The sequence below is a fragment of the Mastigoproctus giganteus genome, chromosome 2 (genome assembly GCF_048544385.1).
Source record: "Mastigoproctus giganteus isolate SK-2022 chromosome 2, ASM4854438v1, whole genome shotgun sequence".
NCBI classification, from domain to species: Eukaryota; Metazoa; Arthropoda; class Arachnida; order Uropygi; family Thelyphonidae; genus Mastigoproctus; species Mastigoproctus giganteus.
Genome location: NC_143576.1, coordinates 137,174,132 through 137,188,862, shown reverse-complemented (window position 1 = coordinate 137,188,862; position 14,731 = coordinate 137,174,132). Strand labels below are relative to the sequence as shown.

Genomic DNA, 14,731 nt, shown 5'->3' with positions numbered 1-14,731 from the left:
ACTGATCTTAGTATCAAGAAGAAGGTACCTTCCACATAAAACTTCCATTTTTGAATGCAAAGTGGAATAGCAATGAACAGATTTCCTCGCAACCCTTGCTCTTTCTCAGACATCGCTTGCAGCCTGATTCAGTTCAGATAGTCCGTACCGAATCGCTATCTTGTGGGGTGGAGAAAATACACAGGCTAATAGATTAACCTGAATTCGAAAACTACCTATTTACATATATGCACTTATAGCGACCCTCCCTTCCTTCTTTTTTGTTCAAGTTCATTCCTCTTGATATATTATGCATTGCTACAGGTATCTTCCATCTCACCACCTCTACAGAGGATATTATTCTCAACATCCGACATCACTTGCGCTGCTTTTATTGGAAAATGCAGCAGCCTGAAAAGCAAGGTGTCGGAGAATTCAAGCCCTACTGTGAGTCATCGTGCAACAAGTGAATACATGAACCATTTAAAAATATCTAAGAATAAGAACATGTGCATGAAGGCCAATGCTAGGAGTATAGTAAATAAATTTGATGAATTTGAAGTACTGATTAAGTCATCAAATGCAGACATTGTAGAGATTGCGGGATGTGGTGTCACTCAGATATAAGTGATGCTGAATTCGAATATGGGGAGTACAATGTATACAGGAAGGGCAGACAGGGTTGGAGGGGTTATGCTCTTAGTTAAGGAGCATATTAAATCTAAGACAGTGCATCCAATCGATATGGGTGACCAGTGCAATGTTCAGCCGGTTTGGTGTGACGTAAGCACTGGGAAAACAAAAATTGAGAGCAGGAGTGTGTTATAGGCTTAATGACTGTGATGAGTACATCAAACGGCTATATACAGCAATAGAATGAGCCAGTAAATCAGAATGTCTCATAATGGGAGATTTTAAGTTTCCAGATGTTGACTGGAATTTGTGAGTTGATCACTCACACACTAGCAAGACTTTTGTGGATTTCTTACTATTTCCTAAAACAACACGTTAGAGAGGCAACAAGAGGAAGCAGTACTCTTGATTTGGCTATCAGCAGTGATTCTTCATGCATAAGAACCTGCATGTAAAAGACACACTGGGTGGCATTGATCACAGTGTACTAATGTGGAATTTAATTAAAGACATAGCTACTGTCAACGGTAAAAGGAAGAGCTTTTGCTTTCCTAAGGTTGATTACATTGGTCTCAGACAGTTTTTAAATTCTATGCAGTGGGACCAACTCATGATGTTACCAACAGCAAATTCTAGGCTTTTCATACCAACTAAGAAATACTGTTCAAAGGCTGACCTAAAATGAATGTCAAATGAGCTATTGAGAGAGGTGGCAGAGAAGAAAAGTGCATGGGATGCATATAAATAATCAGGCGATTCAGAAGCCTATGGTAGAAATAAATTAGTCTGTAATCAAGTCACAAAGGAGATTAGGCTGGCAAAGTCAGATTATGAGAAACCCTCTGGCAAAGAAAAGCAGCGAAGACTTTTGTGCTTATATTAATAGTAGAAGGAAGGGACTGAATCACATTGGGCACTTGATGTCAATGGGTTAACTGGTGATGATCCTGCTCAGCTGCTGACAAATTGAATAGGTATTCTGCATCTACATCCACACATGAAGAATTCATGGGCAGTGTTGACATGCCGCCAGAACAGCTCATGGGGTTCTGTCAACGATATACAGAAACGTTGCCAGCAGGGATAAAGAGGTGATTATCCCTTTGTACAAGACCATGGCTGTGCCGTACCTTGAGTATTGCATACAGGTTTGGAAGCCTCACTTTAGGAAGGATGTAGATCTGTTGGAATGGGTGCAGAGAAGGGCAACCAGATAGGTGAAGGGAACAAAAGTGTGCTCTTACCTACAAAGGCTTCAGTTCTGCAAACTGTAGTTTCTGCAGAGTGATTTGATCGAGGCATCTGCAGAGTGATTTGATCGAGGTGTTTAAGGCCTTGAATGGATTGAGTAAGTTGATGAATAGCATTCTTCCTCTTGTTGAGACAATACACATGAAGGGGAATAAATTTAAGTTCAGGAAGGTTGGTTGCAGGATAGATGTGCGGAAGTTTACCTTCAGCCAGTGGGTAGTTGATTGAACAGGCTTCCATCTATTGTTGTGTAAGTGGATGGTTTGAACAAATTCTAGGAAGAACTATCTTGGAAGATATGGTTGAGAGAAGTTTTTTTTTTTTTTTTTTTGATTTGGTAGTTGTTGGCGCATCGGCGTCTGTGGCCATATTGCACCTCCCAAGGTTTTTGTAGTACTTTGATCCAAGCCCGAGGCGAGAATCGAACCCGCGACCTTTGGGTTGCCGGGCAGGTACTTTACCCACTCGGCTAGCCCGGTCGGCCGTTGAGAGAAGTGTGTAGTAGTGCTTTTTTTTTTTTTTTTTGGCTAATGCTATATAAGCTTGCTTTCTTGCATCATTTTCCATTACTACTATGACAGGAGTTATTGTTATTATTTATTTTTTGCATTAGAAACCGACAGAGGTCTAAGTTTCAGCCATTTTTCAACATTTGGGAGGACAAGGAATACTTTCACCACTGGTGGGAGTCAAACCCATAATCGCTGGTTTATGATGCCCCTGCTTTATCCATTAGACTACAGAGACTCACACCACACATGGGCGTTGAAGTTGCTTTCAGTAGATGAGCCCCCTGAGGGTAATGACGAAGATTAAAGCTAGTATTACAATCAAAGGCATACAGTAGTAAGAGTGGAGTAAGGGGCTCGAAACTTCTTCTTCGAGCCCCTTAAAGTAAGGGGCTCGAAACTTCTACCCAAAATTTGCAAATTAAGGCGAAAAACACTTTAGGTAAGGAAATTGTGTAACGTTCCAAATGACATGCAAGTTACATTATATAATATTACGTAACTTCACATAATATCAGTGCGCTTCTTGGAATTCCAAATGCAGCTATACTCCCAAAACTTGGTTTTGAATCCGGCAATTTCATCAAAGATTCCTGTCTAGGTCTGCCTCTCCCCATTCGCCAGATGGGAGGGGCATTAAATATACACGAAACCGACGGTTACATGTATATTTAAATGTTATGTGCAACGTCATAGTTCCTGTACATTTTGTATGTTCTGCTATGGAATAGCTTAGTTTATTATGTCCTACTAGAGTTCTGACTGACTGAATGTTGAGCACTGTTAGAGCATAGGTTGAAGTTAGGTTTGTATATTGGGTGATAAAAATCAAACCTTTGGTCGACTCTCACAGAAACCAATTTGATGTCCTCAGTCATAGTTAAAAAAAAATGTATATGCATAAGGAAAACAAAACAGGGTACAAAAAATAAACTAAAACATACATTCCAATTTTCATAACTGAGTGGAAATGCTCCAATTATCGAGGAAGAAAAACTATTTGAAAACCTATGTGGGGACCAGGCCAAATGGCCGTCATGCGAACCCCCTCTCACCTCTAATTGACCTTGGTAATGCCTGTATTCGGCAATGAATGGGATAACTCACATAGCTTATTAACATATTGGATTATTTAAAAAGTTAATTTCTTTTCATTTCTGTTAGCCTTTTTTCCTTTCGATTCCATAATTTTTATTACTGTTTCTTGATAAGCACTTTACATAATATTAATTTTTCTTTCTTTATCCATAAAATCTCATTTTATCAAGGAAGAGGCGATTTGTCTAAGTAACCCTTAGCCCTATGACTGTGACGGGAAATTAAGAGTGCACAACAGAAACCATTACTCAAATATGTACTAACTTATATTTGCACGTGTACTCTTCGATTCTCGTGGTCCCTGATCTTATTTAGTTATTATCGATCATTTAGATGTTTTAAAATGGCGTTTCTATAAGAATAAGAAGCCTTTAACTTGACCTAGCGGTTCTCATTAGCCTTGTGTTCGTGGTCCCCATCTTTGAAGGAGGTATTCTCCGCATGGCTTAACTTAAGTGTCATCTCGACAACCGCGCTGTTGTTACACTCACACAGCCGAGATATTCTCTCCCTCTTCCTCCCAACACCTTTGCTATCACTAATGAAGTCTTCCCCTGCCACTCACCTGAACCTTCCTGCTTCCAGCACCTTGCAAGTTCCTCCGTTCTCACATGGATTTCCGTAGCACGCGTCTATCACGTACTCGCAGTCCCGTCCGTGGTAACCTGGAGAACAAACGCACTCATAGTCACGAAGAGGGCGTGGTTTGCAGGTGGCCCCGTGCTGACATGGGAAGGTGAAACAGGCGTCGCACTTGGCCAGCACATCGGGCTCCACTTTCCCTGTGGAAAGACAACAGCGCTATACACTTGTCGGAACTCTTTGAATATATTTATAGACATAAACATTTGCAATTATTTAAAATTTTCGGGAGTGGTGGTAAATGCCTGACCTCTGTACTCCTCCGCCCTACTTGGGGAAGCCCTTAGTATCGATATCTTGCCATTGGTTCTTCGGGATTCAGTACTGGATCTAGACATGAGTCGCAGAATGGAGGAGATTTAAACTTCTGCCGATGCAGTTATTTATTTAATACGCAGATTTCTTTGGTGAACTAGTTAATCAAGCGGGATACTTCTCAGAGGTGATTCACATCCATGGAAGTGTATTCAGGTCTCGTAACAATGTCATTCAGTAAACTGAGACGCTTTGACCCGATTGCAATTGGTTTGTTTGGGTATTTGCAAATGCGATCAAACAAATTCATGCGTTTGTAATGCTCTTTTCAAGTGTTTCTCAGCCTGACGATTTTTATAAACATTGAACGTGTTATTCACACATCCGCCAAGAATTTACTAATAAGAGCAAACCATTTTTCGAGCGGGACAATAAAACACTCCATCCTGTGATTAAGAAATTTCTGTTTGTACGCTGTTATGCAAAATATATATACTTAGCTTTTTTTCACAGACACGTTCATTAGTTTTTATTTTTCATGTCTTATTCTTTAAAATTTTATTTGCATAAGACCCTCGATTTAACTTTGCATAAACGGAGTTTTCTTTATTCATTTGGGACATTTTAGCATCAGTTGACAAAACTTGACAAAGCATTAAATGCGCATTAGATTATATTCCCTAATAATCCAGAATAATAAATCTTTTGACGGATGAGGAAATAGTTTGATTATTAAATATTATTTCTAATTAGAGAAAAATTTAAAACGAAAAGGGTGCATAATGCTGGTGAAGCGTTCAAAGCCCTTCCGATCGCTACTAGATGGACCGAATCGCGAGAAGAATTAAATAAGAACCAATGGGCGCGTGCGATAAAGATGCGGAATCCTTTTATATTGATGTATGTGGACATGTACGTACGTATGTATGCAGTTATCGGTTTAACTCGCTACAATTATGTTTAGTACAAAACTGTATGGTGTATCCTAAATACAGTTATGTAAATAAGAAGGCATACATTTTAAATAGCTTCATAGTCTTAAAATATTTAGTGAAAAATGAATCTAGAATAGTCATAATTACCTGTACAAATAAAGCTGTTGGAGGGCGCTGTTAACACCAATTTATCTTTCATAGATCGGGGTTCAGCGCATCGAGCAATTCCAGGTTCAATGTAGTCTTTCTTGATCCACTCCGAAAGCCAACGAAGATTGCAATCACAGTAGAGAGGATTCGCACCAAGCGCTCTGTAAAATAGTAACTGGTATTAGTATATGGTCCACGTATAAAGTCCAATGAGGAGAAACCACTGTTTCTCCAGTTGCATCGGGGTACTGTATTTATAATTAACTGAAAGAAATTTCATGATAGGTTCCAGTCCCATAGATGACCGGAATCGAACTCTTACTCCATCGGCTAAATATATTATATCGCAATTAGTCGATTTCTGGCAGAGGGAGTAGGATTCCCCTTAGAGTTATTCGTGGATGTGTAGCCCACCCAACATGCAATCAGCCCTTGAATACACATTTCTGTAGACATAACACACAAGGAGCAATATGACCTAAATACCAGCAATCACACCAAAGATGAGAGGGATTTGCTTAGAGATTGTATGGCAACAAAAAGCTGACTTTTATCAGCTTTGCATTGCATGTGAACTTTCTTTGGACCAGGTCCGGCATTTTATAATTCAAAATGCCAAAATTAAACCCGTTTCATGCGCGGTATCTGCGTGCATTTTATAACGAAGTATTAGTTTTGCAGAGCTTTTCATTTGAAGATTTCTTTTAAAAGTACTCACCACAGAACGGAATAATCGCCATGGTGAATAATCCGTTACCATGGTGATTATTTGGTGGATTATTTAGTTTCTTTCCCCAAACCAGCAACAAGTTGTATTAACCTGCAGACACCCAAGAAAGACACGAAACGGGCATCAAGAATCTCTCGTTCTTCGGTACGCCATTAAAGGGATTAGCATACTACACTCAAAGCACTTGAAAAGTTGGTTGGACAGAGAGTTCACTTACCTCTTTTGGTAATGCGAGAGCCTCGTTTTTATGAAGTCGATCACATTCCCAGCGACTCCTGGGTAAAATATTGTTTAGCTAACGGAAATACGGACAGAAAAGCTGACGACCAGCAAATATAGGAAGAGGGAACGAATTCCATAAATCACAGATAAGTGGATACGCTTGTTATTTTTCTCGAATATCCGGTCTACTGGGATTTGACGAATGTATTGACTGAAACACTGCAAGGACGGTCTGAACAAAAGGTTGTTGTAATACAATGATTTTTCTTCTTCTGTCTTTCATACCACCAAGAGAAGAACTAAAAATTCATGAGAGGCAGCCGAAAACGCTTCGTAAATATCTGTCGAAGTCCATTCTTTCGGAACTTTTCTCTTTGTTTGCCAAAGTTATCAGTGAAAATACAACTGGAAGGGTAGGGACAAAACGCTTTGAGGTGTTTCTTTTTTTGATCACTGTGCGCAGTGTAATCCGCTTTTTGGATCTCTTCGGATTACTTGAAGAGGGAAAAATAGCAAGATGAGAGGGATTTGCTTAGAGAATGTATGGCAACAAAAAGTTTAATATTTTCAACCATATAACTGTAGTATTTAGCAAATTACTTCATGCCAAGACGCGTTCTTTAGAGGAATGCGATAATTTTCGATCGTCAGCGTACATCACATTTTTCTCGGGTATGTTGAACTTCCGAATTTAAAATGTAAGGTTTTTAACTCTCTTTTTTGACACAGTTTTAAAAAAATAATAATTTTGCAGTCAAATAATAAATGATTTAGTGTAACTTAAAAGTACGCCTTTGTCTTTTTAATAAATATACACAGTGAGGATCCAAAATTCATTATTCATAAGAAAAATTGTAGTTTATTTGGTTATCATTATATGGTTGTTTTCTATTATTGCAAATAATTGAGTTAAATACTTGTCTTCCCAATAATACAGCGATTGGTGCATGTAGGGAGAATGCAGATGTGGTTCCTTCTCTGTGACTGGTAGATATCAGTGGGAGGAATTATGGGGGATAATAGAAATGCCTCCCACTGAGAGACTTCCACTATCCCCTCCTAAATCACACAGAGCAGAGTCCCTCTGACTTGATGTAGACAACCTACCTTCTCTCTGAATTCAAGATTATTTATACAAGAATAATATTTATTCTCTCTGAATTCAATATTATTTATAACCCGAGTTCAGTCTTGAAACTGATTCTCTATGTGTTATAAGGGAACTGCTACATTAATAGTCTGGGGAGACTGTCTTGGTGACGGTTGCCAACATTTTGAAAAGACTTTCCAAGACTGACTACTGCAGATTGGGCAGTGGCAATGTTAGAATAATCAAGCAACATATCACAGTTGTTCTAGTTAAGATTGAGGTTAGTCGAGGACGGTGTTTCAGATAGAACAACTTTATATCGGACAAGGTGCTGTTGAAGGCAAATTCAGTACTGGATTCAGAATTAGCGCTTCAGAGTTCTTACACATATTTTAACAATATCCAGCGAGCCTCTGCGGTAGAACCCCCCCCCCCATGCACAACATGGCTTCTAATTTAAATTTGAAATTTTCAGTGTCCAAGGACTCTTGAAACATGCTGTGTAACAAAGCATAACTTCAGCTACGAATATCGTGCATTAGTATAAACCAATGACCTTTCTTTTCTTCTTTCTTTTAATGTTTGAAAGTTAACTGGGTAAATTTTTGCATGAAATTTGACATCCCGGCGTAATTTAAGGTGATAAATCGAATTACGACTCCAAAATATTATTTTAATAAGAGAACATACGAATTAGGCGTGGTATAAAGCGCACGTTATAATGGTACCACTCATTTCTAATCCAACGGGTCACACACTGCATCTGACTAGGTTTTATTTTTGTGTATAATGCAATGTAGACGTTTGGAAGATTTGGAGCATTTAATGATTATTGGCAAGATGATGGCAGGATAATCGCAAGCTGAGAAATGGAGAGAGAGAGTTATAAGTTTCAAGAATGATAATTTCAAGGCTATAGAAATTAGGTGATGTTTCCCCTAAGAGCGAGACACCACAGAGACAACAAGCTGACAGCTCTCTTTTGAGTTTTCAGCAATCGCAGGAATGAATGTTACAAGCCGAACTGCACACACTTCAGTAAATGGACTAAGCGAAACTACAAAATGATTTCAAGAAACTGATTCTCGACTTGTTTTCATCTGGAGAGAGAATGAGCAACACGTTCCCACTCTTCTAACATTAGCGAAAGGAATCGCTATCGACGTGGTGATCTTGAAAGTCTCGGGGAGACAGCCGGGCGAACGATCGCGCCGATATCCACATCTCCGAGGGAGGTACTTTAATTATCCAAAAACTAGCTCCTTGGGGTTTACGTGACAATTTTTGACAGGGCCATGAGCTCCAAATTAAGTTTTCTTGATAATAATGCTCTTCCACATAGGGCTCAGCTGGTCGACAAATTCCTTCAAAAGGAGAGTATTTTTAGGATGGACTAACCAGTCAGATTTCCGGACCTGAATTCCCTTATGTCTATGATATTAAAGGAGATGAATTGGAGCACGTCAGCCCCTTCTTATAATTCCCCCTATGGAGCAATCCATTCTTTTATAGGAGTCGGATTTATAAACACGAAGCTTTGTTATCGCCTTGCAACCAGCGCGGGGATTCCTTGGGATAGTTGGTTTGGCTGTCAGGAGTATTCCTCATTAAATGCCTAAATTATGAGTTTTGGGTATAACTTAAGATCTTGATAGCAGTGTGTGTGTGTGTGTGTGTGTGTGTGTGTGAAGTAATGCAAAACAATTTTTATTCTGTACATTTTATATATTTAATTGTTTCTTAAAGAACAAGACAGTTTAATAAGACAGCTCTTAGTTTAATCTGTGATACCTACATATGAGTTATGGAAACCAGTTCTCTGAAAGCGCCATCTGGTATCATGGAGATGTCATTTCCTTGCAAAGACCTGGAACAGAATGACGTGCAAATTTAGTGTGACTAGTTTAACGCGCGGTAAAGAAATCATAAATTTAAAGTTCTTACCAGGTAAGGTACGTAAATATTTAATCAAAACAGTAAGGAATAAGGTTAAGTAAATTCTTTAAGAAGCATGCCCATACAGTGAGAACAAATCATGATTTAGCATAACGAAGTCCACCACCAACTTAATCTTAGGGAAAAGTAAAAAGCCTAGAAATATTTTCCAACTCCATGCATTAAAATGCCAATACCAATCTTAAAACTTGTTGGAGCTCATTATAAATTTCTTCATGACCCGATGGTCGACAAGCACTGATTTAGAGAATTCTGTCTACACAAAGAGAGTGGTTTACATGTGCTGACAACAGAATGCCATTTTCTATAAAAATAAAGCAGAATTATAAACTTTTAAACAAAGTACTGTTTGTGTGGGTACAATACCCGAGTAACGTTTAACCATTTAATATTTATCCACCCCTTGCATCACAGGGGTCCCTCATAAATTGATAAGCAATGTACACCAGAGGATGAAAGAACGATGAATAGTTCGCCTTTGGTCCTGTGTACATAGATAAGAATTCTTCTGCCAAAGCTTGTAGTCCACGGGGTGTATCTTGTAGTTAATTATAGTGTAGGCCGAATAACCTCTTTACAGTGCAGCTCTAATAAATCAAGCCTTAATCCTGCTCCGTGTAAGTGTTACAACGCTCTAAATTATAAACCCTTGGACACCCATTACAGGGGTGATTTAGGCTTCTCTATGATACACATTCCTCTGGGTGTCCTAATACGTTATTGATGGTTCCCATCTATTTACATCCCACTCTGGTTTACAGCTCTATCTTGGCACCACTACAAGCATGCACGATTTACTACCGAACTAGTCAGCGATGTCTTATACAAAAAATAAGAAAAAAAACATAACTAGGATAAATACTTACAGGATCCTTAACGACTTCAGGCCTCTTAGACTGTCTACTTGTATGCACTGCAGCTTATTATAACTTAGGATCCTGCGAAAAGAAAGCAAAATAACTGACCAAATTCAGCTAATATTAAATTATAATTCATAATTTAAAATACTGGACTCTTCTTGGAAGAGATGGTGGATATGGCTCTTGTTGAAACATAATTTTAGTACAATATTAGCAAATAACATTCAACCTTATTAAAAGTATACTCACAGAGTGGAAAGTTTGGTCAAGTTGATAAAGATATTGTTGGTCAGGATGGTAATCTGGTTGTTGCTTAGGTCCCTACGGATAAAAACAATAAGAGCTTAGTATAAAAGAAAGATGATGCCTTTATGTGCACACAGTACTGAATGTAAATGTTAATAAGGCAGACTTAGGTATTCAGAACCATACTTAACAAGTCACTATTTGCATATTTCCAGCCCATTTTTAGAACTGACACTAATAATTTCTGAGCTGTTTCTTGTAGTGGTTAGCTTCAACTAGAATTTACTCTGACTGCGCACCTTTGTGAACAGCTATTGAGACTTAAATACATGGTTGTTTATTGGATTAGATCGTCTTTTCTTGATTTCTGAATTTTGGTTATAACTGCAGCATATGTAGCAAGGGGAAACAAAAAAGGGTTTATGGATTGTTTCCTCTTGGGAAAACGGAGGGCCCATAATTTTTTTACAAGTTAACAACAGTCGAACGGTAATAGAGAAATTTAAATTATTTAACTTATACTTTATTTCTCTTCACGCATCGTAACTGAGAACTTTCCTTTATTGTATGAAATAAATTTAAAATAAAAATATAATAAATAAGTAATATAATAGAGAATTCACTCATTAACTGTTACACACTGCTCATGTTGAAGAAGACTACAGAAAAGTGAGGTATGTGTTAGATCAAGTATTATGAGTATAAATGGGATGTCTGGGGACTTAAAAATGCTAGCGTTCCTTCTGGGCTTGCAAGGTGGTTTCACTAAGTTCCCTGCTTTCTCTGGTCCCAGACCACAGGGCAGTAAAAACCAGTACTACAGAAAAAGAGAATGGTCTGTTAGAATTGAGTTGCAGCCAAATGCACACAATTTAGTAAACAATCCCTTAGTTCCAAAAAAAGAAAAAAAAAGCTTACTTTCACTACTTCATATCAAGCTGGGACTGGTCAAACTGTCAAAGCATGGAATCTGAAGGTAATTCCTTCCTATATTTCCAAAATGTAGGATGCAAAAGTGAAAGATAGCATATTTATTGGTCCACGACACTGGCTTTGAAATAGCTGGAACACAAAATGACTGATGCCCAGCCAGACGCCTTGTAGCGAATGGCTTTCTTAGTAACATTAAGAGTAAAAACTGCGAAGACATGGGATGAAGAATGTCAATCACACTCCACTGCTTGCAATCTCACCTGAGTTTTTTTCCGAACCAGAAATGTCTCTCATCTATCCGTACGATGTCCCAAGGCTGCATGTCACCCACTTCCATCCTAGCCAGAAGCCACAAGGTAAAGTCGATGCTTAACTGGGGCAGCAAGTGAATCTCGTAAGGAAACCACTTACAGGAGGCTCCAAAACACTTTGCAGATTGTTCCTCAAGGAATAAAATCTGTCATAATTTGACTTGAGTTCTATGCTGGGAACCGGTCGAAGCACCTATTTCTTCGAATTTCGTTATTTTGCGCAATATGTTTTGAGAAAGGGTTCCTCTTTTAAGTTTGTTAAAGGAGAGTACAATCTTTCATTTGCAGCGCCAAGTTGACTTTCGTTTCCTTATTCCAAATTTCATCTGAGGCTATTCATGGTTTGCGCCAGTTTAAAAATTCTTTCTGAGGTGAAAAATATTAACTGGTGGGGAATATATTAACTTTAATGGGATATTTTTTTAGAAATTTAACGAAGTATCTAAAACAGAGGAATTTCCATTAAAAGTAATGATTTTTAATTCCATTAAAAGGAATTAAATTAGCGATATAATTTTTGACAACTATTACTGTTTTATTGTTTTTCTAGTCTTTCTGGCGCCTGATTGACAGACCTATTTTCATCCCCTCCCCCATTCCCCCAACTTTTTCCATTGAGAAAAAAGGTAAAAAAAAAAAAAAAGGTGTAACTTACAGACGTTGTAAATCTTTGGCCGTATTGATCTCTTGAGGGATCTCTGCAATGTCATTCACATCCAGGTACCTACAAAAACACGTGTGCATTCTTAATTAAATATAGTTAATGATATACATTTATGCACAATTAAATAAAAACAACTATAAAATGAAACGGGTTTCAAATGGCATTTCGACATCTTTGTAGTCGAAATGTCAAAAGCGACTTTTATATTAATGCATTAAAATGTTAAAAAAAGTTTCACTCACTAATGGACATTTGGTAGTTTGCTAGTGATCAAAAGATAATTTAAAAGCTTTCATGAAGTCGTTGAAGATTCTTGAGAGCAGTAAACCGTGAACAAAAGTTTTATGCTAATATTACAGTGACGTACAAAATCCCAACGGTCAACGATACTTATTTATTTTTAATAATACTTATTATAATTATAGTTTATTATTATTATCATCCTTTTAGTACAGTTGGATAAAAGTTTCATAAATTTTAAAAAAGATAAACTTATGTCAACAGCACGTTTGCGTACTAAGTGTTTTCCAAGCTATTCCTTAGTTTCAAGTAATACACCAATTAGCACCAAGAAACTACTTTAAGCAATTTAGAAAAATCAAAGAAAGGCAACCCACTGAAGGTCGAAAAAACCGTTCTGAGAAAGATATCACCTTAAAAAACAAAAGAAAATAAATTTGCATAGAAGAGCTTTGAAAATCCGCTGGGTTTCATCTCCACTTATGGGAAAATTTCATTTTTTAAAAATCCTAGCCATATTATCAAGAAAATAAGGAAGAAAGCCATCTTGAGTTCTATTTTTCCTTCAACTTTTGAAAGCTCAGCTGTCGCATTTTCTTCACATTGGACCATCACTGGATACCCACCATCGACTACAACTCGTGACAGAGAGTTGACGGAATGCTGTAGGACAACTCGATCCCATTCACACGGATCATCTCTTTGGAGATGATCCGTGTGAATGGGATCGAGTCTCTTCAAAGGATCATCTCTTTGGAGATGATCCTTTGAAGATGTTACCGTGAATATCATCAAAGACATTAACGGTCACTACTGTAGAGAGGATCGAGGTCACGTCGACCAAATGGAAATATATGTAATAACAAATGTAATTGATAAATGGGAGAGCCTTGAATGAAATATTTTAGAAGAAAATTATAGGTTAATCACTATGCGAATCACTCAGGAAGTAGAAATGCTCCCTTAATTCTGCGTCTGTATTTGAAGTTCTGCTAAGTTCGGTTAAGGACTAAGGTTGAGCCTGATTACCATCCCACTGGGATTGGAGGAAGCTTTTTATGGGCTTTTTTTCCACTCTTTTTCTGGGCGGAGACTGACTTACACTCAATCCACACAGTTTTCTTTTATTATTGCTTAGTAGTTCGGTGGGCGTCCTACTTCAACTGAATTTAGTAAGAAGGGCAATGTATCAAAAGAGTTAATATTTGTTGAAGTTGTAAATCCCGTAAGGCAAAATTGTTACTTTAATATTTATGTCGTATTTCATCAGTTACAAAAAACGGCAAGAATAACTTTAATTTACTGAAAAATTCAAGCTGGAATCTGCTTTTAAGCTGAAATTAAGAATATCCATCACAGGAAGACTAAGCATTTCGCCAACCCCAACTTATTACGCTAAAAATAGTTTTAAAAATTACTTAACTTGCAGCGTTTTCAGTATAGATAAGCTCGATGGTTATTTGGTTTCAATAGCTTCTATTAGTGAGCGATCGATCCGTACTGTATTCTATGAAATCAGGCGAACTGATTGTAAATGAAAACCGAATCCAAAATCGAAAGCTGCTTCTGCAAGAAATGAATGAACATTTGATGAATTAACGAACAGCGATACTTACAATTCTGTTGTGGGACTCGGGATGGCTTTAGACACTGCTTTCAGCTTTTTCCGACTACAATGGACAACCGTTCCGGTACAGACGCATCCTGGAGGGCAGGGCAACTCGGCATTACACCCTCCATGCAATTCGTGTTCTGAAAAGAGGGTGGAAACAAGTGAAGAATGACAAGTGTTGTGTTCAGTGTCATTCAGCGTAACTCTTACAGCTAATTAAGCACCATCTATCAAACACTGCTACTATTAAAACATTACCTAATAACGGGCCAGTCTGGGCACTCGAGGGGCCAGCGAAGGTGCGCATTCCACGACCCGAGTGTGGCCATGCCATAACGACAATAAAACATCGACAAGATGCAGCAGATACAATGGAGCGCGCTGCTAACACCTTCAATAGCCCCTTAATGAGGAT

The 14,731-nt window shown here is 38.1% G+C and overlaps 1 protein-coding gene across 4 annotated transcripts in view; it reads right to left on the bottom strand.

Moving 5' to 3' along the window:
- LOC150089589 (protein slit-like) overlaps nucleotides 1-14,731 on the bottom strand; it is a 172,283-nt gene that overhangs the window by 10,852 nt on the left and 146,700 nt on the right. For all 4 annotated transcript variants that reach the window (XM_090389558.1, XM_090389559.1, XM_090389561.1 and 1 more), the window contains 7 exons: nucleotides 14,321-14,456; nucleotides 12,456-12,524; nucleotides 10,560-10,631; nucleotides 10,317-10,388; nucleotides 9,290-9,361; nucleotides 5,450-5,613; nucleotides 4,036-4,252 (listed from right to left, as the gene is read on the bottom strand). In XM_090389558.1, the coding sequence (XP_090245684.1) occupies nucleotides 4,036-4,252; nucleotides 5,450-5,613; nucleotides 9,290-9,361; nucleotides 10,317-10,388; nucleotides 10,560-10,631; nucleotides 12,456-12,524; nucleotides 14,321-14,456 (802 nt within the window). The remainder of the gene's footprint in view (nucleotides 1-4,035; nucleotides 4,253-5,449; nucleotides 5,614-9,289; nucleotides 9,362-10,316; nucleotides 10,389-10,559; nucleotides 10,632-12,455; nucleotides 12,525-14,320; nucleotides 14,457-14,731) is intronic.